We start from the raw sequence: 23,424 nt of genomic DNA, 5'->3' as shown, positions 1-23,424 counted from the left end.
TCCACCCCCACCCACCGGGCGCGCCGGAACCGCTTCCCCGCCGACCTTTTCTGACCTCCTGCATTAGCTCCCGCGCCGTCCCAGCATCATGGTCCCTGTTACTGACAGAGGCGCGCCTCTTCACGAAGGAGGGTGCGACGCGCGCACGCCTCACCCCAAATCAGCCCTGTAACCACGCTCCCTCCTCTTCCATCGACTGACGCGCCACTTATGCATCGAGATGGGCAAATTAGCCATGAAAGCAGGGGGGGATCGGACGTGGAACCGGCGGTAGATCCAGAGCACACCACCTCGCTCGGATCGGACCTGGGGTTGGAAAATACGGGGTTGCCATCGACCAAGATCAGACGTCACAAAATAGGAAACCCGATGAAATCGCCCAACGAAAGAAGCCCGGGTATCTCTCCAACGCACGGCTGGGGGGGAAATGGATTGCCAAACGACGTCGAGATGACAACAGACACTAGCTAGTTCGCACCGCGAACTGTCTGAATCCGCGAGACCACATTAGCGGCAGCGTAGCGTGGATATCCTGCCATGAGCGCTCAGACGTCTTCACACCGGTCGTCGAAAATGGGATGGAAAACCAGGGCTGACCGCGCTGTGCGTTCCCCCATCTTTTCGACCGGTCGCAAAGCTTAGCACATAGTCTGCCCCCTTCGTTCTCGTTCCGGCGTCCTCAACGAACATGTAAGTGAGACTAGCCGTCGAAGGCCTCGTCGAATAAAACCATCCCGCCAGCGTTGGTGCCGCGACGTTCCTGGCCGGACTTACATGCAACTCACACGTTTTCCGTCCTGATTCCTCAGCGGCTCGGACCTAAGACATGCCGGGGGGGCTAGAAGTAATGATGGACATCTTCAGCCCACACACACCTCATGGCCCCCCAATATCGCCAGCCCTGCGCTGCTGCAAGCCTCTCCCACCTCCCACACGCGTGGCAACATCGTGCCGTCTGCCGCCTCTCGCGCGCCACTACGGAACCGCGGCTAACCGGTTCGTCCGGGCGACGGACGATGATGCAGGGGTAGCCCAAAGCAGGCGAGGGGCGGGCGCATGAGCTCTTCATCACGGGGGCACGAGAAGGCTGAATGCGCGATGTTCCCACGCCAAAAGAGGATGATCGTCGACGGCGCCGAACATCATTTTCCTTCGGACGGCGCCACGCCCACTTCCCTTGGCAATGACACGCCAGGCACCGTACAGGTTTAGGGCGTGTTGGAGAGTGAGGCAATAGATCTGCTATTTGATTCTAGACTCCGAGCAACTGTCGTCATTCCTCCTTTGGATCTGCTCTACGGCTCGTCAGGGGTTGAAGAGGGTGAGGCGCGTCGTCGTCGTCGTGGTTCGGAAGTGTGCCGTGGTTGCATCCATCCAGAGACGGGAAGAAGTTTATGTGCTCCAAGTGGAGGCTGAAGTGTTGGATATTCCGTCTCGCGGGCTGCAGGTCAACAAAAGCAGAAAACGCTCTAGACGTCGCGATTTGGCTTGGCTTGCGAGATTGCGCGCGCGGGCTGGGAGACTATTGTCGACGATGCCTTCAGCGTTAATGCACTGATATGGGGGTTAGGGGGTGGCGAGGCGGGCAGATTATGTTGGGTTTTTGGAATTACCGTGGGCAGCCGCGGTTGCCGTTGTTGGGCAGTCATCGATCGATCTGGGGCTAGGGGACTCCGGAAGACGGAGGTTGACGGGGCTCGGCGCCGGGTCGGAGGGGCCGATGAATCCACTTCTCACCGGGTTTCGGCGCCGAAGTTGATGTTCTACCGTTCCCGTCTCCGGCGTTGAGACCGGAAGCGACATGTTCTGCTGTTATTTTCAGGGCAAAGTCGCAAGAGCATGATAGAACGCCCCTGTGCTGTTTCGGATTGGATTGTCGTATTGCGTTGCAGACTAAGTAAGGGCGTGTACCTCTGAGAGGTGCGAAGTAGCCTCGAGCGATATCGTCAGATCGACGTGAGCTTTTGCTCGGCAGGAGCCAGCTGGCTGATTCAATTCTGGGGTAACATATTGTGATTACTTGTCACATTTGTAGACGCAAGCCAAATTCATACAAACTAGGCAAGATCATTTCAAATACTTATCACAGGATGTTGGATCCTAGACTCATCGTTGTGAATACCAGGTTTGAAGGGAGTGATAAGTACTATTGAAATCCCCTGGGATCATCGCGAGGAGGAGCTCACTGTGAAAAAGAAAACTCATATGACTATGACGGTGATGATGGACGCCCCGAAAAGAGAAGGCTAGGTTGGCGTATGGTATTGATTTTAGCACTGGTTCTCATGGCCGGGCTCTACTTTATTCCAACCATCTACGGCATGGCGTCATGAAGACCAATAAAGCTCGGTTACCGTGACTCTCAAACTCGACGATATTCGGATTCTCTCATTTGATTTCATGAAATGTGTTCTCGTATCCGTTGCTCTGTGAGTGAGCTGCAGCACAAGAGATCGGCGAAAAACTCCGGTTTATCTTCCAAATCTAGTCGGCAACAAGACTCACTATTAGTTAAAAAAGGGCCATAGGAAACCCAGGGTGTTCGAGATCAGGCTGTACCCGTTGCTATCATATCTAGGCCAGGCGAGCATGCATCTGGCCAATTACCCCGCTCTGACAAGCATCGTAAGCCTCCTCGACCGACCAACCTCCAACGTGAACTTGCGCACATCGAAGGCCAGCGACTACCATGGAAATAGCTCCAAAGTCTTCTTCCGCAACATCGCAGGTCACACCTACACAGGGTCTACAAGATGCAGTCAGCGAGTTCCGGATGACTTTGAACGATGATCAGCGTTCAGACCTCGACAAACTCCAAGGTATCCCTGATGCTGACGCTGCGCTCGTTTTCACGGCCCAGCTAGACTGGTCCACCACTCAGCAAAACTCTCCCAGCAAGGGCACCCGACTTATATCAGTCCTGCAATATGTTCGCGACTCTTCTGTAATCATAGATACCTTTGTCTCCTCGCACCCGGAGATTGCTGCGCTAGTCTGGGGGAGCGTGAGGCTGACGATGCAGGTACAGCAAGACCTTTACACCTGCGTACTAGATATTGTTTAACTTTGGTTAGGTGGTGCTAAACTTCGCTTCGTACTATGAACGAGTCTCGGACCTCTTTATGCAATTTTCTAGAGATTGCCCCCGTTTTTCTGAGTACCAAGCCTTATTCACGACCTCGCCTGGGTTGCAGAAGGCTGTCTGCGATTTCAATGCATCAATAATCTATTGCTGCAAGCACGTGGTCGAAGCGACACAACGACCTTGTAAGTAAACACCCCTGGTCTCTAGTAGGTTAAGTAAGTATCGCCAACGCGACACAGGGCAAACACATCTGCGAAACGCGTTCTTGCAGTCGTTTCAGCAGGAGTTCAACCCTGACCTAGAAAGGATTCGAAGGTGTGGCCTTGAGGCAAAGCAAGAAATCAAACTTGCAAAGGCTAGGGCCGACCAACAGGACCAAAGACTCCAGCAAATGGAGAGGGAAGCGGCAACCAGGGAGAGGCTTAAGGTCAGGCATTTGTTCTTACGAGTAACAAGCGACCTCGACACAATTAAGAACGACCAGATGCAGCGAGGCATTCGTCGAGCGGGTAACTCGTTCTTCATAGCTGCGAATTGTACTTGAAAACCTTCTGACAGACTTGTAGAGCAAAGCCGTCGCCAGCTTCTCGACTCATTATCGTCTTATGACTACCTTACACACTTCAAGAAATCCTGTAAACTAAGACACCCGAAAACTGCAGAATGGCTTTTCCAATCGACTGCTTTTATTCTATGGGAAGAAGGAATCTCCTCGCCATGGCTGTGGTGTTCAGGCAAAAGTACGTCAAATGAAGCATTACTTCAACTATGCTGATTCAAAACAGTTGGATCTGGCAAAACAGTCCTCACGTAAGTAGGTTCTTAACTTGAAGGTCCTCCAGCTATGGCAGCTATTGACCCTACTCTAAGTGCAAGTGCCGTCGAACATATCTATGCGCACGAGCGTAGGGCGAGAGAAAATGTCACATTCTTCTTCCCTCATTTCGCAGATCAGACACCGCTATCTGCAGAGACTACACTTCGATCGATTATCCGACAGTCACTCGACCCAGTGAGACTATCTAGCGACTGGGAATCGCGTCTAATAGAGCTGGATCGGAAACCCTCCTCAGAGCTAGGCGAATTAACATTACTTCTTCGAAAGGCAATCGACCAGTCTGACACATTCTATATCTTCATCGACGCACTGGATGAGTTTGAACCGGCAGAACGACGAGCGCTACTTGGCTCTCTGGTCTCAGTTTCCTCTGGGTGGCGCTTAAGAGTGTTCATTTCGAGCCGTGAAAGCTTATCAGGCGAACTTAGGGACAGGATTCCAAGCATTGAAACAATTTTGATGGCATCTCCCGAGGCCAAGGTCGACATTGCTACTTTTGTTGAAGAAACACTTCAAAGACGACAGGAAAACGGTGATCTTATGGTTCAAGACCAATCTATTTTTGATGATATCAAGCGGGCTCTTATCAATCGCGCGGACGGAATGTAAGTTGATAATGACTGCACCTTATGCTGCTTACTGACGAATAAGGTTTCTCTGGGTTACTTTCCTATTGGATGAAATTTGTGCGCAAACCTGCGACGACGATATTAGAGACGCCGTGGAACGTCTTCCGAAGACTCTGACCGAGACGCTGAGCAAAGCCCTCCATCGCATCATTAAGCAGGGTAAATCCACAATCGCAAACAAAGCCTTTCAATGGATTGCGATAGCGAAGCGCCCTTTGACACTAGATGAGCTCCGTGAAGCCATCTCTACAAAAGTCGGCCAACCATCCTCCAATCCCGGACAAATGGTCAATGGTATAGACCGTCTGCCTACGTGGTGCGAAAATCTCGTCCGTGTTGACGAAGAATCGAGAACTGCAGAGTTTGCCCACAAGGCAGTTCACAAGTTCATCGTCGAAGGATCATCAGGACCCGACTACGCCGAGTTTCATTTCAAGCCAGAGGACGCCGATCATCACGCGGGTGAACTCTGCGTCACCTACCTGAACTTTAGCGACTTTGTGACAACTATCACCCAACGGTCGCAACCAGTCAAAATCGACCCAACTAGTATGGCCCACTCAGCGTTGAAGAACTCATGGAACCTACCCAAGTCAATCAGTAGCGCTGTTATCACAATGCGAAAGAATGTCCAAGCCGAGACTGACCCGGCTGGAATACTGGCTACATACAACAGGTCGGACGATGCAGAAGCTATAAACACGCTACAAGTCCATTATCCGTTTCTCAAGTACGCGTCAGTACACTGGATTTCCCACACCACTCGATTCAGGCGTCGTACGTCCTCGACATGGGATATGTGGCAACATATTATCACTCAAAAACATGGTCTGGCAAAGATACCTTGGTTGAACCAAGAAGAGCAAGGAGGTTTAAACACCAATATCTTGCATTGGAGTTTTGTAAACCGTCATGTTGCTCTCATTGGATACCTTGGACGTCTCGGCAAGATACATGATGAAGACATACAGAGGTCCTTAAGAAGCGCTGCTACGTACGGTGATGTAGACATGGTAAGCGCTTTACTTGAGAGTAGTTATGCGGTTAGGATCGCCTCGTCATATCTACAAGCAGATTCAGGTAGTGGCGACATCGAAGCTGTGAAGCTATGGCTTTCTGTGGGAGTCAACGTAAACGCAGACGATTCTAACGATAGATGGACTGCTTTAGTAGCAGCATCAGAACGTGGTCACATCAATATCGTGGAGCTACTACTTTCTGCGGGAGCCAACGTCAACGCACAACCTGCTCCTCATGAGTTTGGGCGGACTGCTCTACAAGCAGCTTCAGCGGGCGGCCACATCGAAGTTGTAGAGCGGTTACTTTCCGCGGGGGCTAACGTCAACGCCAACCCTTCCAAACGCGGGCTGACTGCTTTGCAAGCAGCTTCAAACAGTGGTTACATTGATGTTGTAGAGCGGTTACTTTCTGCGGGGGCCAACGTCAACGGCGACCCTTCTTATTATGGGCGGACTGCTCTACAGGCGGCTTCAGGGGGTGGTTACATTAGTGTCGTGGAGAGATTGCTTTCTGCGGGGGCCAACGTCAATGCAGCTCCCGTCAGACATGGGCAGACTGCCCTGCAAGCAGCTTCAGAGGCGGGCCACGTCGAGGTCGTGGAGCGACTGAGAGCTGCAGGGGCCCACGAATGATTGTTCTTATTCGTCCTCAGAGTTGCAAAGGTTGACAGTGTGTTCAAATCAGCCATGGCTCCCATAGATATAAGGATACTGCAAGTTAAAACGCTGATTTCAAGTGTTCGACAGAATTGAGTCTCTGCTGCTTACCACCAAATCTCTCGTAGATCGTCACAAATTTTAAGTGCAGTCTCACGCAGATCGAAACGGGAATTGTGAGATAGACAACCGGCATTAACTCAACCCGTTGATCCTGAGAACAGCCGTCAGGTCTAGCAATCTGTTACTCATCTGTAGCGAGGCTGTCCTGAAGCCGAGGAATACTCGCCAGCCGGCAATGATGAGCAGAGATAGGCGGGAAGCCGAGCCTTGCACTGAGACTCATACTTCTAACATTGGAAGATACGGTGCTTTCAGCGCTCGAAGATGATCACTGGAAACCGGGCAAACCGTGCAGAGTTCGTTCGAGTTCGTTCATGTATGGGTGCGAAGACCATTGATTGTGAACCTGGCAGAACTAAGAGGCTGAATCTGTATTTATCTCGGATGTTCCCATTGCTTTGGGTTATCTAGTATCTAGTAATGACATCCATATCTTTGCGTAAGTTCGAACGTGGCCAGACTAACTGGAAGAGAATTTGCCGGACGTTTACCATCGGATAAGGCGCTGAACATCTGAGTGGTTGGCACTTGGCCTGATACGCATGGCTTCAGACTGCCCAGTTTGAATTCACCCATGAAGCAAAGACAACTGAACCACCAGGTCAAAGGACTCTCCCAACAGCAAATGGGGAAGGGGAATCTGTGGCATCGCCATCTCTACAACGGCGACAATATGCCCCGTACTCGAGAAACTAACAGCATCGCAAAGAACAAGTGGACAGGCGTATCAAACTTTTCCAAGTTGACACGGATCCGAGTATATTCTGTAATAATCGGTCCCCAAAGGTGAAGGACGTCGATAGATTAGCGACTGGGTGGTATAGTCGTGCCATCTACTCACCCAAAACCCCTGTCAACTGCCCAAAGGTTGTTCGCAACACCTTAGCTCACTTTCGAAACGCCTGAGGCCAGCCCACATTGGCAATCGAATCATGCACTGTGAACTAATTGTTTATATCGTTAAGAACAACTGTTCGACTCATAATTTATAGACCTGAGGGGGGTAGAAACCCCAGCTAGCTAGTCCTTAAGCACTCGTTGCTGCCTCATAGACTTTGACGACGTATATAATGTTTGTCAGGACCCTTGTTTCCATTCTTCAAACAATTGTACGCGTGGACGCGGCGTGGTTGATTTTCATCAACACTGGAGAGAGTTCTGCTCGATACCGGTACATGCGTCCATCTATGTCTTCCCAACCATGACCAGAAGGTGATCAGACAACATGTGAGTATTCTTGAATACGCAGGAAATAAAACCGGCGGAAAGAAACAACAAGCTCAGACGTCAAAATCAGAATGAAGCATGTACGCCACGTTGGCAATATTTCTACCCCCATACGTCATCCATGGATCTGAATGCGCCAGCGTATGCCCATCAGATTGCTACTTCTCGCAGAAACCATCACACCATGTAGATACGGAGAAATTATACCACAACTTTCAGTCCAATAACGCAAAAACATCTTTTTTCTTGCAGCATGATTAATACCTGGGTATTATCTCAAATAGTCCACGAGGACGCCGTCTCGGCATCCCTTATCCCGTCTAAATCGTCTTTCCAATGTGTTCCTTTCCCCATTACTTTCTCTTCCACATCCCATCAAAAGAAGCCCATCATTACTAACAACAAAAGACCATGTGCAAGCCTTAAAACCCATCATTAACCCCAATAGCCCTCTCCGACGCCTTGCGATCATTGTTAAAATCGACCCACCACCGATGACTCTCCTCCTTCCCGGTCCAGTTGCCCTCCGCATCCACCTCGTCCCACGGCTTCGGCGCCAGGATGTAATGCACATTCTTCACCTCCGCATCCCTCCAAATCTCGTCGTGCACGCCCTCCCACCGCAGCGTCTTGAGCGCGTTGTACACGTACGGCAGCGGCACCCACCGCCCGCGGTACAGCTCCGACAGCAGGCTCTGGTCCGCAAAGTCCATGTCCATCGCCCCCTGCTCCATGTGCTGCACGATCTGCCGGAAGAGCCGCTTCGACGGGTTGACCACCTGCAGCCCGCCGTTCATGAAGCCCAGCGGGCTCGCCGTCACGGGGTCCGGGCCGACGCGCTGCGCCTCCTCGGGGCTGCCGTGCTGCGTCGTGAAGGCGCAGTTCTCGGGCGTCCAGTCCTTGGGGTAGTGCGGCTTCTTGAGCGGGTTGCAGACGCACGCGTGGCCGGCCGCGAAGACGCGCACGCTGGGGTTCTTGGTCCTTCCCGAAGCAGCAGCAGCGGAGAGCTCGCTGCCGTTGCCGTCCTCGCCGGAGCCGTAGCCGCTCTCGGCGTCGACGCGCTTCGAGGCGCCGATGAGCTCAGCGGGGGTGTGTTCGGCGGCGAAGTCGCCGTCGTCGAGCTCGAGCTCCATGAGCTCGTCCATGTTGCGCAGCACGAGCATGTCGCTGTCGAGCTGGACGACGCGGGCGTACTGGTCGAGGCTGAAGGGGGTGAGCTTGCTCCAGCAGTCGTAGAAGCGCGGGTCGTTGGAGTAGTCGCGCCCGGCGGTCGGGAGGAGGTACTCGATGCGCTGGGCGGGGATGCCGCGGCGCTCGAGGGCGGCGAGGCCCTCGGCCGGGAAGGTGTCCGTGTAGAGCGCGACGAGGGGGTACGCCGAGCCGGACTTGAGGAGGGAGTGGTGGAGGGTGAGGAGGCCGGAGAGGTAGTCTAGGTTGGTGATGAGAGTCGTCCAGACTGGATATGCTTGTCAGCTTTTGAGGGGATCAATAATGAGAGAGTATGCTCTGTGTTGTTGCGGATAGCTTCTTTTGAGGTTGGGGGTTGTTCATTGTGAATTTGGTTGTGTGAGGGATGAGAGTGAGAGTGAGAGACGAACCCTTGTCCGAGTCAACGGCGCGCTTTCCGTCCGACATGTTTGCGGTCGTGGTTATGGTAGGAGGAGCACGATGTGAAGATGCGATCTTGGCCTCGGAGCTTCAGCTTCAGCTTCAGAGCTCGGTTTGCGACAGCTTGCGACTTTGTGATGCGCGCGCGCGACACGGCGGGGCAGGTTCCGATGGTGGAGGCGGGGTTACCAAAAGAGCAGGTGATGACGAGATGGATAACAACGGAATCGTCTGCGCACGCCAGGAGATGGTAACACACACACACACAAGACCACGTTCCTTCTCACGAGATGCGGCCTAATGAACAAGAATGTGTAAAGATGCAAGGACGAAGTCAAGGCCAAGGGGGGGGAGGGACGATGAAAGGTAGGTAAGGCAAGGTAAGGTAAGAAACGACCAGATCCGGAAAACTTTAAGGCCGGGGAATGGGGAAATCAGCATTCGACGAAAATGGGGAATTATACAGCAAGTAGCACACGAGAAAGATGAGAAATGCGACACGAGTCGTAGCGTCAACTAAACCCCATCCGATCCCAAAAGTAACTTAGGTCCTGTCCCCTCCCTCCCTCCTTACCACTCTGTAAAGAGACCCTCAAAGGGCGCGCGGTACGGTTACGGGAATTTTTGCTCCCTCCAGCTACTAGGTAAGGGTCCGCGCGGGTTGCGCGTAGCTTTGGGGCTGTCCCGTCTTCAGGTAAGAGAAACCAAAAAAAAGGCTGATAACCAGCGAGAGATTCCGATCGGCCGGAACGCCGATGACGCCATCATATTTGCTACATCGGACTTTTTGGGAGGGGAGCACCAGGAGCTGTGGCCAGCCGGCGGCGCTGCAAATGGAGAAAATGCGAAAGCAGCAAAGGCGCATTTGCGACAGCGGGCCGGCGGGGAGGGACAGCGGACAGGAACGGGGACGATGGGTAGGGGGGGGCTGGGGCTTGCACTTAGGTATCCGTACAAGTAACCAAGTCAGTGTATCTATCTCCCCGCCGACGGGATATCTCTCTGTTTCTTCGTATCGGAACGGATAAGGACTCAAGACACTTTGTGGAATGAGAGATTGCCAGAGTTGCCATTTGTCAAAGCCCGCCCGCCTACGCCCCGTTAACCTCCTTCTCTACACGGCATGGAGAGCGTTTACCAAGATGGAACCACCACCAGGGCAAAGAGTCATAGGAACGAAACCCCGAGCTGACACCGTGACGGTCGCGACGGTCGTGATAGGCGGAGACGAGGCGGACGACTATATCAGAGTTCCTCTAATACGCCGAGAATGGCAACGGTTGTCGCCGGCTCTAGGTCCCCTGGATAACTCTCACGACTCAGGAAACGAACCTACCCTTCCTTCTTTCCCGCCCGTCCATCGTAATAGTCAAGCCAAGCACCCATCCGGATGTCCTGGGCAAGGCGCAATTGACCCCGGATATCTCAGCTGCAGCCCTGAAAAATCTCGCCTTGCCTTCTCGCGTCTTTCGCGCTGAACCTTAGAACAGTCACAGAATACAGTACATAAAATAAAATAAAAAAGGCCTCTTTTGTTTTGCGAAATCATCCGGCGGGGTGCTCCCCTGCAACATCTTAGATCGGACGACGGGGGCCCTGCCAGCTAAGACAGCTGCAGCCTGCACACTGCACAGCAGCTCGAGCCAATCACAGTCAGCGTCAGAGCTGCACAACGTGCAGCTTGTCATTGACGTGATCAACAACCCGGCATCCTTGGGAAATCGCGCGCGCGCGCGTGTGTGAGAAGCCCCGAGGTAATTACATGCAGCAACGCACAGCCGAGAAAGGGAACTTAAGTACGGACAACATATAATAACGACCAAGAGGTTAGCGATATTATTCTTACCAGCAACGGACACGAGACTTCTTCATGGAAGAAACAACTGTAGGGTCGCAGTCCAAGTAGACCAGGGCGAAGAAGCGACAGCGAAGGGCCAAGAGTGGATGTGGGGCGCCCATTCATCGGTTTCCGAGATCCCGGCGCCTAGAAACACCCGAGTCCGCTTTGCCAATCAAAGCATCATCACTCCGTCCTTACCAACCACCTTTGCTTGATAAGCCGTTTTGTGTTCGCAAACTTGAAGCCGCATATTCTGGTTTGTGCGATCGTCTCTGTTTGAAATGAACTGTGGTTTGAAACGCCTAAAATGCCTTTTTCGAGGCATACAAAGTCCGACGACTCCGCCCTTTGTACTATCTGCGAGCAACATTGAAAAAATAAGAGGAAAAGAAGGAACCTAGTGCCTTTCCTGCTGGTATCCATTCATCCGTCCACCATCCCCCACCTCCGTTGAGGCCAACGTTTCGGTTTGTAAACATGTCCATTCGAAGAGAAGTGTTGTTGTGTATAACTCATGATTACGCTTCTTTTTTGTGACCTGCGTTGCGTTGCATTCTGTGACATCCATAGCCCATTGTAAAAGTCGAGAAAATAAATCGAGAAACCTCCTTCGCCAGTCTATGATGCAGTCTCATGCAGTCGTATTGGGTGGGTGAAACCTGATCCCCTTGAACAAAGTAAAACCACCGTATTGGTATCTGGTGTATCGTGTGCGTGTGCTTGTAAGCTGTGGAATCTAGTGCCGCTTGTATTTCTGGAAAATTGTTAGCAATGATTTTGGGATAGGCTCCCGGAGTACTCACCTCCTCCGCCCTGCGTCTGTTCTGCGGATCCAAGCTGTTCGTCGCGCCCATCAGAGTCTGGCCAATAGCCTTCGTGGCCCCAATGGCAGGCCGGAAAATAATGGTTGGAGCTCGCTTCAAGACTGCCTTTGCGAGACCCTGCGCGCTGGAGCTGTCCATAACTTCGCCCGGCACCGCAATGATGGCATCGCGTGCCATATTCAAGTCCCTCGTAAGACTCGAGTATCCGCCGCGGAGACCTTGAATCACGCCAGTAGGCTGGTCTGCGTACAGGGAGATCTGCTTCTTCTCCTCTGGATCGAGATCCGCGTCCTCCCACGTATTGTCGGTCTGCGGCTTGTTGAGCAAGCCCTCGGCACCCTGGAGGGCGTACTGCGTTCCGATGGCCAGCTTGGCACCGAACTTGATCACTTCAGTCCCCGTCGTGCGCGCAAAGGCCGCGGCGCCCTTGCCAATGCTACGGACAATGCGTCCGTCCTTCTTGTACTCCTTGATTGGGACCTCAATCAGCTCCTTGAACCCGCTGCCGATGTTAACGATGCCTCTGACGGGTGCAAGACCGGCGAGAACACCAGCGAGTTGAGTACCCTTGACGTCCGGCATCCAGATATCGTTGAGAATCTTGCCCATCCTGTCGAAGCCAGAGACGCCGTAGATGATGGTGTGACGCAAAGTCAAGCGAGCTTCGTCCAGAATGATAAAGTTCATAAACTCGGTGGTTCGACCCGACTTGAGTCCGGCGTAGTCGACGCGCTTGGGCTTGAAATCCAACTTGACCGGAATGTCGCGCACCTCGACACGTTGGAGGAATGGAATATCGCTGGGTGAGCTGTGCACGGGAGCGTTATCGTCCTTGAATTCGAAGAATCTGGTGATGAAGTCCAGGGCGTCTTGATCGACGTGAAGCCTCAGGGGCAGAAGCGTCACTCGCAATACCATCTCAGACGCCGCGAGATCCGGCTGGGGCTTGACGGTCAGAAGCTCCAAGTGAGCCATGCTGGTACCCATCTCCCGTTCGCCAGCATCCTGATCGTATGTCATGAACTTCTTCCACGTCGAGGTCGGGACGTGGTCAAAGACGTCCAGATTTTGCACGCGCACATCGATGGAGCTCTGGGTCTCCCCCGAGTCGGGAGAGAAAGCAATCAGGTCGACGTTGACGCCCTGAAGCTCGAAAGTGATCTTGTGGTGTTTGCTCCTGTTGAGTCTCAACCGTTTCTTGGGCCTGTGTGCACCGCCAGCCCGACCAGTTGCTGTTGTGAAGGCCGTCGTAGCAAGGGACTCTGTCTCGGTCGCGTTGTCGTCCAACTCCTGGTTGACCATCTGCGCGAGCTCCCGGGGGTCTTGCTTCGTCGAGATGCCGATGTAAATCGAATTGAAAAGGAAGTCGCCGATTACTGTCTCGTCTTCTTCCGCGTCTTCCTCGAACGCAATGCGTTCCGAGCGTCGGCGACGTTCAATAGCCTTCTCTTCGACATCTTGCACGGCCTTGCTAATAACACTGCGAGTGCGTTCCCAATCGTATCCGTCAAAGAGGTTCCAAATAACGTGGACATCACGAATCGACACTCGCAGAGGAGCCTTCCTGATAAGTTCCTTCGGGGCTCGGTCGTAGGTGTTCTTTGACGAGTTCCAGATTTGGGCTCTACCGTCGATATCCGGTCCCTTGTCGAAGAAGTTGTCCTCGATAACGAGATCACTACCGTCGTCTGACACGTGCGTGGATGCGCTGGCATTGAAGCTGGTAAGTAGCACTCCGTCGTGGGTATCTTGAGTTGTGGTTCCGATTGATGTGACTGAGCCATCTGCGTCAAAGAGGATATCCGAAGGACCGGCGTCCCCGTAATATTGCGAATCGATATGCAATGGGCCTTCATCACTCGCGACGTCAAATTCCTCGTCGCCACCGAGCTCCTGGGCGAGCCCAAAGTCCTTGTCAAAATCATAATCGCCCTCGGCTTTTCCGAACGCCTCTGCAGATATTGAAGCCAAGAGGTCCTGCACTGGAACGACCTTGGTCCTGTACTTGTTCTCCTTGCTAGGTGGCGTCGGTGGCTTCAGTGCGTTTGCAAGAGTGATGAGAGTCTGAGTGGAATCGGCACACGTCTCCAAAACGAGGAGGTCGTCACGTAGGTCGACATCGACATGCTTTTCACCATCCTCCTCACTTTCTGTAACCTTAACAGTGACCTTTGCCGAAGAAATGTAGCAAATGCTGACGAAGCCTTGAGCAGCCAGTCGCGAGACTTGTTGCGACGACATATCCGCCGATTGGCGACGGTTCACAGTGGAAGCGGTCGCGCCTATGTTAGCCACATCGTCAATGAGGAGAATTGAAGCCTTGTTGAGATCCAACGTCGCCGTCGTATCCACGTCCTTGGGCAGAACCACTTGAAGTCGAGCATCTGTGAACGCAATGAGGAGCTTGGAGGGGAGTCCCAAGGGGTTAAGACCAATCAAACAATCGCGGAAAACCAAGTCGACCGTCATAGGCTTACTATTGGGTCGAGCAGGGTCTGCAGGTCGAGCAGGTTGAGGCTTCTTGCCGGCCAGGGCTGTATGAGCTTGTTCACCGAGGTTGGCCACTGAGGCCGCGAGGCTGGCTTCAAAATCTTGAGGAGTGGCATCCTCGCCGAGTCCGAGAACATCCATGATGGTTGGCACCCGGTAGTCCACTATAACATCGCGCATCTTGATTTTGATCACTGGCTCCATCTCGTCCCCAATCATGCGAACCATGAGAACCGGGCCTTGGGTGAGTGTGCCTGGAGGAAGCGTTGTTGATGAACTCACGAGGTCCTCTCGATGGTTGCGATTCACGGAAATGGCGTGTACGCCGAATGCCACCAGCGAGGGTACCGTAATCTGCGCGACCTCAAATCCCTTGACGTTGGCGTTAATGATGCCGATCTTGCCACCGATGTCGACAGTCGCACCAAGATCCTTGATTTCCGCTAGGAGAAGCACACCAGGGCGGTCGTCTTCTGGGAGGTACTTTGCCACTGTCGCCAGTCGCGCGACTTCTTCACCCAGAGCGGGGAGGCAGTTGAGCTGATGCATGCGCTCGACTCTGACGTTGAACTGGTCGAACGTCACGCGGAGGACAGCGCCCTTACGCCTTTGCCTGAGAAGAGTGTCCACCATAATCTCATCGTCGCCCTGGTCGAACTTGACCTTGGAAGGAATAATAAGCTCTAGAAGGCGCTCGAGGTCTTTGTCCTTTGGCGTCGCGAGGTATTCGAACCTAACACCACTGATCTCGGCCGAGATGGGTGGCTCTCCTCTGGACTTTCGGATGTACGGGCCCGCCAGGCGCACCTTGCTGATAGCGAATCCGATACCAAGCTCTCGACTCACCATCTTGACAGCACTTGTTTCAAGGCCGACGCTGCACTCCTTGCCCTTCAACTCCAGGTTGAAACCGCCGATTCTCATATCGATCTTGTTCTCGGAAGCGGCCGACTTGTCGTCCGGGTTAATGGGAGCATCAAATCGAACACCCCGGGGTTTAGGCGCTGGTTGGACCGGCGTTTTGACGGAGGGGGACGCGCTCGACGTCATTGAGGAACTCATGTTAAGAAAACTGCTCAATCCGCCAAACCAGCTGAACGTCTCGTCTAACCTCTGCAGATCGAGCTGTATCAAGAGTGGCAATGTTGTAATTTCCGTCCGAGTCGAGTTGGGCGATTTAATCACCTTCACCGATATATCGGAGCCGGCTGAGGGAAACTTGTCCATTACAGACGCTCGCATCTGCAAACTTTGATCAAAGCAGATGATGTCATCCTTTGCATAGCCAAAACGAAACTTTTCCAGGTCAATTGTTGTTTCGAGGGAGTTCTTGACAGCACTGAGAGATAGGCTGAGATTTTCAAGCTCTGTACGGAGAAGGATCTCCGGCTGCATGTGCAATCCACCAGAGCCAAAGATTCTTTCGGCGGTGTCAGCAACACCACCAAGTTGGTGGAGGAAATGCAGTGAAATCTTTTCAAACACCACTTTGATGTCAGGCATCGATGACTCCTGCGATGACTTCGCCGTAGTAGTAGTTGTCTTCGGGGCAGGAGTAGCGGTGGTGCCCTTCAGGGCATCCATCAGCTTTCCAACGACGACTGCGAGTAAGTATGCCAAAGAAGCGTCGAAGCGGACTTCCAATGGCGACAAGTGAACCTCAACGTCGCCATCGCTTTGTGGCTCCGTGAAGACTAGACCGGGCGACCGGGGCGCGACACTTGATCTCATGCCCGGCGACGTGGAGTACACGGAAAAAGCCCCTGGAACCTGAGGTGCCACAGATCTCGCCAAGCCTGGCGATCCTGGAGCTTGGCTCAAGACAGATGCTTGTGCGTCCGCAGGGACATGCACGTGCTGGTGTAACGATGGGACGTATAATGATATGGTGTTCAGAGACAGGATTTCCTTCACCAGTCTCGTTGGGCCTCTCGGCGTTGCCACATCATCGGCCGGGGCATGGGCGTCTGCAACACCTTCGTCCTCAGAATTCCTTCTCGACGAGCGTTGGGCTTCATGTCTAGTGAATCCCGATTCAACATCGCCGACCGCGGGGTAAGCCGTGGGATGGGGCGGTGCGGGTGCGGCTGTGAATTCAGGGCTGGGTGGCTCCTTTACACCTTCATCTCTGACTGGTGGCGGCGATGGCTGGCGCAAGACTGGGCTTGCCTTCTTGAACACAGGGGAAGTCTCAGGGCTGGGATCGTCCCATCCTCCCGGCATACGGGACCCAGCACTTTGGGCCTCGGTCTGAGAGAACGCGCTCATGTACATGCTTTCGGCCTCTTCGTGGGTGAAAACATGCGACTGCGCGAGATCCTCTTCCTCGGCGGGACCAGAGCTGCGACTGGTGGTGCTCGAATGCTGCGACGACTCCAAGTTTCCTGGCTCGGCAAATGCGATGGGAGGCATACCCTCAGTCGATTGCGACGGTTCTGACCTCGCCTCTCGCTGGAAACTGGCCCACGGGGCAGCCCGATCATCATCGCCCAGGATTGTAGATTGGGAAACAGGCACGTGCCCGCGCGGTGAGAAGTCTTGATATATCGACGCGCGCGGCGTGTTCGTCTCTTCCTCCTCCGCCGGCTCTTCGGGTTGACTCGAGAAGTCGTAGGGGATGTTAAAGGCCTCCTCGCTATCTTGCAACAGAGCGTCGTCCACCTCAGAGAGCTCGTCCGAGGTGGAAGAGAGAAAGCTGTCTTGCATGCTGGGTCGGAAGGTACTATGCCTCGACGCGGCACCCCGCTCGCTGAATGATGGCGACTGAGAAACAGCAGGCGACGAAATCGATGGCGAGCGGGCAAATTGCGAAAAGACATTCGCTTCTGATATCAAGTACGCCCGAACCCTAGACAAGGCGACTTGACGTTTTCCTTCCTTGGGCGCAATAACCGGGGCACCCTCCTCGTTCTGTGTCTCGGCGGTGACACCCTCCACATCGATGCGGTCCAGGGCCAGCTCGAAAGTAACCAGCTCCGGCGCAGTCGCGTTCGGCTCGATCGGGACCTCGACGTCCATTTGAAACGTGACGCCTCTAATACGTACCTGGATGCGATCAACAATTCCCTGGAGGAAGCCGGCCAGAAAGCCCGGCAAGGACAGCGGCTGGCCCGTTCCAAACTGACTCCCGTCGTCGCTCATGGAACTCTCGCTCATGGCCATGGAACCGCCGAGGTCCTGCGTCTCGGCGGCGAGGGCATCCTCTAACCTCCGCTTCTCGTCGGCCAGCGAGGCATCTTTCAGGGCCACATCCTCGTTGAGGAAGGACTCGGCGAGGTTCACGGTGTTCGGCAGTCTGGAGTCGTCGGTCGAGGGCGTGGCGGTCTTTGCCTTAGTATCGTCGCCACTGGTAGAAACCTTCAACCGGACGTCGACGCCGTCGATCTCGATAATGATGGGGCTCGTATAAAAGTCGACGGGAATCGTGACGCTGAGCTTCAGGACTTTTGCTTTTTGGATCTGGAACGAGGCGGGTAGTTGCAACAGGTGCTCGAGTTTCTGGCGGTTGAGCACTTCATGTTAGCCTACTGGTATCGCTCCTAACCCGCACGGGTGGCGTATCAACGTACCTTGAGGCGCACTCCGACATCTTTGAACTCTGCTGTCGTTGTCCTGCCCAGCGCGAACTGGAGGTTTTCCATGTCCAGGGTCTCCTCGTCGAGCAGCTCGAGACGCCGCAGGGCGTATATGAGCAAGCGCTTCGACAGAGTCGAGCTCCGGAAGCTCTGGAATATGGTAGCCATGTTGGGCTGGTCGTGGTCGTTCCGCGACCGCGGGGCGGACGCTCTCGATGGGAGAGTTGGGTTCGGGTTCGAGATGAGCGTACAGTCCGGGGAGGTTTTGGAGGACGATGAGTATTTCGAGGGGTGTACGGCGGCTGTTGCCGTACAGTAGACAGCCTACTGGCGGTTTGAAAGCGAGATTGGCCTCGGAAGGCAGGGGCGATGCGATGCTGCAGCTGGGGGGCTACAGCAACCAGGGCAGTCGGGTATCGTGGGGCGGTTCACCGGGTTGGGGGGCTGGAGGCTGCAGTCGCCGTGTTATCAGAAGACACCCGGCCCAAGGCGGGGACACAGTTCATGGTGCGTTCGTCATTCAAAGATAGGGTTTCGCTACGGGGGACCTTGAGAGAGAAGTATCGCGAAATCGTTGGGCGTCGTCAGAGGGCGAGAGAGGGCGATGCCGGATAAGATGGGCTCGATAGTAGGTAAGTAACACAGAACCAGGCACAGGTCAGACTGTATGATGCACCTCAGGATGTGTAGTTTCTACAACAAGCTGGAAGGCAGCAACGGCGGCAAAGAAAGGCAAAACAGGGTACCTTACAGGAAGTGCACGGCAAAGGTCGGGACGATAGGCATAAGCCAGAAAAAAAGCCAGCCTAAGGCAGATGGAGTGGCTTGGACAGTAGGAAGTGCAGTGTTTGGTGATGAGTGACAGACGGGTGGCAGAATGGGGACCGACTGCCTTACAGGACTTGGGGTTTTGGGGGAGGGGGCAAAGGCGGTCATGGACGGAATGGGAGACACAAGCATGGAGCAAGCCAAGCAGGTGCACTAAAGATTGTCTCTTCCCCCCCCACCTCAGGCTCTAACAGCGCGTGACTCTCTGGCCGCCTTCACGTCACCGACAGGGTGTGCAGGGGTCTTCGTCAGTTGACTCTCTGTCTGGGGTGTGCCTGTCTTTCCGGGGGGCTTGCCGCTTGAGTTGCTTATCGATAAGCACTCATTACCTGCTGGCAATATTTGCTTGACTTTTGATTTGGGGGCAGCCAGGCTTGTGACCGTACCTCCTGGGGCGGCGAGAGGTCACTGTGGAATGGCGATCCAGGCGCTATCCTGGCTGGTACACTGCACCGTGCACCCGTTCCACCTGAGCGATGCAGCACGATAGAGCCCTCCACTCTACGCCACGCCTTTCCGTGGTACGTACCTTCCCTCCCCTCCGTCCAGACTCCTCCGACACATCCACTCATGCTCTCTCTTTCGCTCTCTGTGGCTGCCAGCTGTCTCAAGTCGTCATTCCGGCGTAAGGTGTCGGAAGCATTGCATGCCAGGTAGCCAGCCCTGTTGCTGGCCGTACACCTGGCAACAATCTATCTGCCTCCCCCTGACTGGGTTTTTGATTTGACGAAACCTGAGCATGATAAACATGCGTTGTTGATGTTTGGCTCAATCTCACAAGCACCAGACACACGCCAGGTTGGTTGCTCTGCTTGTCCGTATATACTGCTTTGTTGCACTATGTCAGTTCTCCCCTCTCAGCCAATGAGGTACTCGGAATGACGCATGCAGAGACATCCAATCGTTGTCTATGGATCAGATAACCTCTTTGTCCAACGCACAACTGACATGAACCTCTGCGCCTCTCTGCCAACAGTCAGCCACCATAAAACAAGACTTCTTCAAGCCCGTTTGACGCCGCATGGAATGGGGGCTTTATGTTTCAGTTTCCGTGCTTACATACATGGCAGAGCATTACGGAATGAAGTATATCTTTCAGTAAACGCGGCCAACAGTCCATACCCACCGTCCCATGAAGAAATTCAAGTCTAATAACCGTAAAAAGGGAACGTAGAAGTAAAAGGTCACATGAAGACATTCAACCTCCGAGGACGGCTCCCATCTCTTTCTATCAAGGGTCTCTCACTCTCTCTCTCTCTCTTCCGAGTCCTTCTAGCGTCTCCTACTCTTGATCCGCGCTGCTACTAGCCCTCCCGTAGGCTTCAGCCACCCTCCGACCGACACTCTCACCGCTCCAATACGCACCCGTCGCCGTGCCCAATGCGACGAACGGCGCCGTGTGCTCGCCGGCCAGCCACAGCCCGCCCTCCGGCACGCCCTCGCGCATCGCCTCGACGTCCTTATCGCCCTCCTCCAGTCCCACCTGAAAGTTACTGTAGCTGCCGTTGCCTGCGAGATCGTCGCGCAGCCAGTCCGTCGCCAAGCATCCCGTGGGCCTGCAGTCGGGCGACCTCTCGTCGTAGCCCGGCATCCGGGAGTAGTACGGCCTGAAAAAATCGTAAAGGAAATAGTTTCTCTCGGGTATCGTCTTCAGCTTCGCCACTTCCTCCGTAATGTATTTGGACTCGTCTCCAAAAATGTAGAATAGCAGTGTCGGGTGCGAGTCCGGGCCCAGCGACGCGAGCTCGACAATCTCCTGGTTCCACCGCTTCGGGTTCAATTTGGCAGAGTACGTAGGGGCCAGCCACTGGCAAAAGCCCTGCACCCTTGGGCCGTCGGCGTCGTCGGAAGCGAGCCAGAACGCCTTGGGGAAAGTAATGTAAACCTTTTCGAGACATCCGTACCCGATGGCCTTGATACCGCGCTCAACCCGCTCAGGTAGGGGCGGATCGAATGCCTGCAGGTTCTTCTTCAGCCACCCAAGAGGGGCAGTCATGACAACTTCGTCAAACTCGAGTACGTGGCCGGTATCGGTGTGAACCCTTGGTTTCAGGCGGTCCGGCGTCTTGAGCTCTACTTTGGTGACGCGGGCATCGTACATGATGTCCGCGTTGTGTCTTACCGGCTCCGCGACCCGTTCGAGGATCTTCTCGTAGGTGCCGGCGCAAAAGAGGTTTTCTCGAATAAAGTCAACCCTGGCTCTGAGGATACTATCCACCCTTGCGGGACTTCTGCCAGGGAGAGTCACTTACCGCCGTCTATGCACTCTTCCAACCAAAAGAACTTCAGGCTTTGGGTCTGAACCGGAGTTCCAATGAACGCGCCCCAAGATTCAGCAACTTGAAGAACAATGGAGCGTTTCTTGGCGTAGTCCTCTTCCGTTTCGGGTATCTTCTCAACCAGCCTTTCCTGGAAAAAGTCCCAGAGGCTCTCGTCGGGATGAATGCTGGCAGTGTTCTTGTTTGAGTGTTGAAAAGCGTCCTGGATAATGCCCCACATGATGCTGGAGTAGTGTTCGCTATCCGCAGGGTCAAGCAAGATTCCATCCTCGTCGACCATGTAAGTCCGGTGATCCCAGCTGCCGACGGCGGTATCTGTCTCTTTGGCCAGGTCAAGTATGGGGTTGTCGTCGGTGCCGTGTATCCAGTTCGGGCCCAGGTCAACGGTATATCCATTGGGAAGTTTATCCTGGACCACGCGTCCGCCGAGGCGCGTCCGGCCTTCGATGATGGTTACCAGCAGGCCATATTGGATGAGAATATCGGCACAACGCAAACCAGCGAGGCCGGCGCCGACAATCGCAATGTGTGGTCTGGGGCCTGACTCGGATTGTTTGCGCTGTAATTTGGCATGAGCAGGGTGCGTTGGCAAGAAACAAGCAAGCAAGCGGCCATCGTATTGTACGCCGATGTGTGACAGGTACGGACAGGGAAGTCAAGACGGCTTTGCCCATCAAGGAAGACATTGGGCGGTCCCGGCCCGAAGCGTCCCACTAGCGACGTTAGGCACGTGGTTGACGAGAAGCAGACTTACCCGCGCAAATGAATCCATGGTTAATGATCTGAGCAGAAGTTTTTCTTGGCCGATTCCAAGGAGGCTTTGGAGTCGACAGGATTCAAGGTCCTGGTAAATGCGGGATGTGCTGCGGTTTGAAGGGCTGTGATACGAAACTGAGTAAGCGTCCATTGTTGCAGATGCGAGAGAAGCGATTGGTGAGTAAAGAAGGTATATGACGAAGCAAGTCCGGAGGATCTGGAGAGTTGGAGGGACGCCAAACTAAGCCAGATGCTGCCACCGGGGCACTAGTCCGTGAGAGGGCCAAATAAAGTCACAAGAGATCGGTTAGATCCAGGCGAAAGCAAGAACAGATGAGACAAGAGAACGAGTGCAAGGGGAGTTTGGGGTTGGGGAGAGGTCAGGCTGGATGTGGGGATGACGAGCAACGTGGTGGAATGTCTGGCTCCCAGCGGCTAGCATTTGGCAGAGGGGGAGAGGGGATCATGGGTCTTTGACTGATATGTACAATGAGCCCGGCTGTTTGGGTCGCGGACATGCGCCGCCATGAGGGATAAGCGCAAGAAGTCCAGATAAGGTAAAGGTCGAGGGCGGCAAGCGAAGCCGTGGTAAAAAGCAGGCGTAGTAGCTTATGATAGCTCACAAGCCACCTAAACCATGGAAGCTATGCCGGCAACCATGAGCAGAGGCAAGCACATCCAGACAAGCCCATTTATGCGCCGTCGAAATGCCGTTCAAAGTGTCTTACCTAACCGAAATGTTGATAAGAGGCGAGAGACGGAGAGATCAGTGGAACAGGACTGTCCAGTAGGTAGAAGGCAGAGGGGGTGAAGTCGGTCCGGGCTGAGTAGCGTGATAGAGTCTCTTACTCTGTCACTGCAGCGACAACCAACCAACCAACCAACCCCTCCCTCCCTCAGTCTCTCCGCCTGTCGAGTTGTCGCATAAAGGCGGTTGATCCAGCCAGCCGGCCAATGATTCGCAAGAGAACGGAGTGTGCTCCTCCTAAATGCGAGTACACCTGGCCCTTGGCTCGTTCAAGAGACGGCAGCCGAGTTATCATTGAGTGCGGCATCGCCTTTTTCGGGCTTTGCGGGCGCCGGTGGACGTGATGGATGGGCATTGGAAAGGGAGCATTGGTGGAATGGGGTTGGAATTTGACCAGGGAAGCGATCAAGGAGAAAACAACGGCAGCGACGGGCGGAGAAACAGAAAGACGGACTTACTATCTTATTAGGAGCGATCGGGCGGGGGAACTGGTGAGCGCGCTAAGCCTCGATATCATCCGGGATACCGTCAGGAAGGTCTCGACGAACGAAGGACAGGATGCCGATGGCCAGGAAAGGGGAGAAAGAGGGACAAAAAGCCCGTTGAAGGAGGACGAGGACGACGGAGGAGCAGACGGCCGGTGTGTGTTGTTTGCTGGGAATTCGGGAAACGAGCCCGCGAGTCAAACGATGGACGGAACAGTGAGGTGACGGCGGCGGCGGCAGCAGCAGCAGCAGATGAGGAACGACCGTCCGTCGCGGCCAGAGGAGGCAATGAAAGTTGTGCTGCGGTCTTGCGGTGCGGTGCGGTGCTGTGCGGTGGACCTGACCTGACGACAAGAAACCACAAACCCAACAGGACGGTGGAGGGGCAATCCAATGGATGAAGGAAGTGGTGC

General features: G+C 54.2%; 3 protein-coding genes across 3 annotated transcripts; all 3 read right to left on the bottom strand.

The window, feature by feature from the left end:
• Nucleotides 1-8,000: 8,000 nt before the first annotated feature.
• Nucleotides 8,001-9,213, bottom strand: GOLS1 (Galactinol synthase 1; the record flags this gene model as incomplete). Its single annotated transcript, XM_032031225.1, has 2 exons — nt 8,001-9,034; nt 9,177-9,213. 2 exons carry the CDS (start codon nt 9,211-9,213, stop codon nt 8,001-8,003), a joined length of 1,071 nt encoding a protein of 356 aa, XP_031889193.1.
• A 2,549-nt stretch (nt 9,214-11,762) lies between these two features.
• Nucleotides 11,763-18,083, bottom strand: ATG2 (Autophagy-related protein 2; the record flags this gene model as incomplete). Its single annotated transcript, XM_032031224.1, has 3 exons — nt 11,763-11,780; nt 11,830-17,838; nt 17,910-18,083. 3 exons carry the CDS (start codon nt 18,081-18,083, stop codon nt 11,763-11,765), a joined length of 6,201 nt encoding a protein of 2,066 aa, XP_031889192.1.
• A 1,942-nt stretch (nt 18,084-20,025) lies between these two features.
• On the bottom strand, nt 20,026-21,794 carry FLD (Protein FLOWERING LOCUS D; the record flags this gene model as incomplete). The annotated part of the gene is made up of 3 exons (XM_032031222.1): nt 20,026-20,921; nt 20,996-21,581; nt 21,777-21,794. 3 exons carry the CDS (start codon nt 21,792-21,794, stop codon nt 20,026-20,028), a joined length of 1,500 nt encoding a protein of 499 aa, XP_031889405.1.
• Nucleotides 21,795-23,424: the final 1,630 nt, after the last annotated feature.

Source organism: Colletotrichum fructicola (assembly GCF_000319635.2).
Source record: "Colletotrichum fructicola Nara gc5 chromosome Unknown KSG_Nara_v1_contig03, whole genome shotgun sequence".
Taxonomy (NCBI): domain Eukaryota; kingdom Fungi; phylum Ascomycota; class Sordariomycetes; order Glomerellales; family Glomerellaceae; genus Colletotrichum; species Colletotrichum fructicola.
This window is presented reverse-complemented; position numbering and strand designations above follow the sequence as displayed.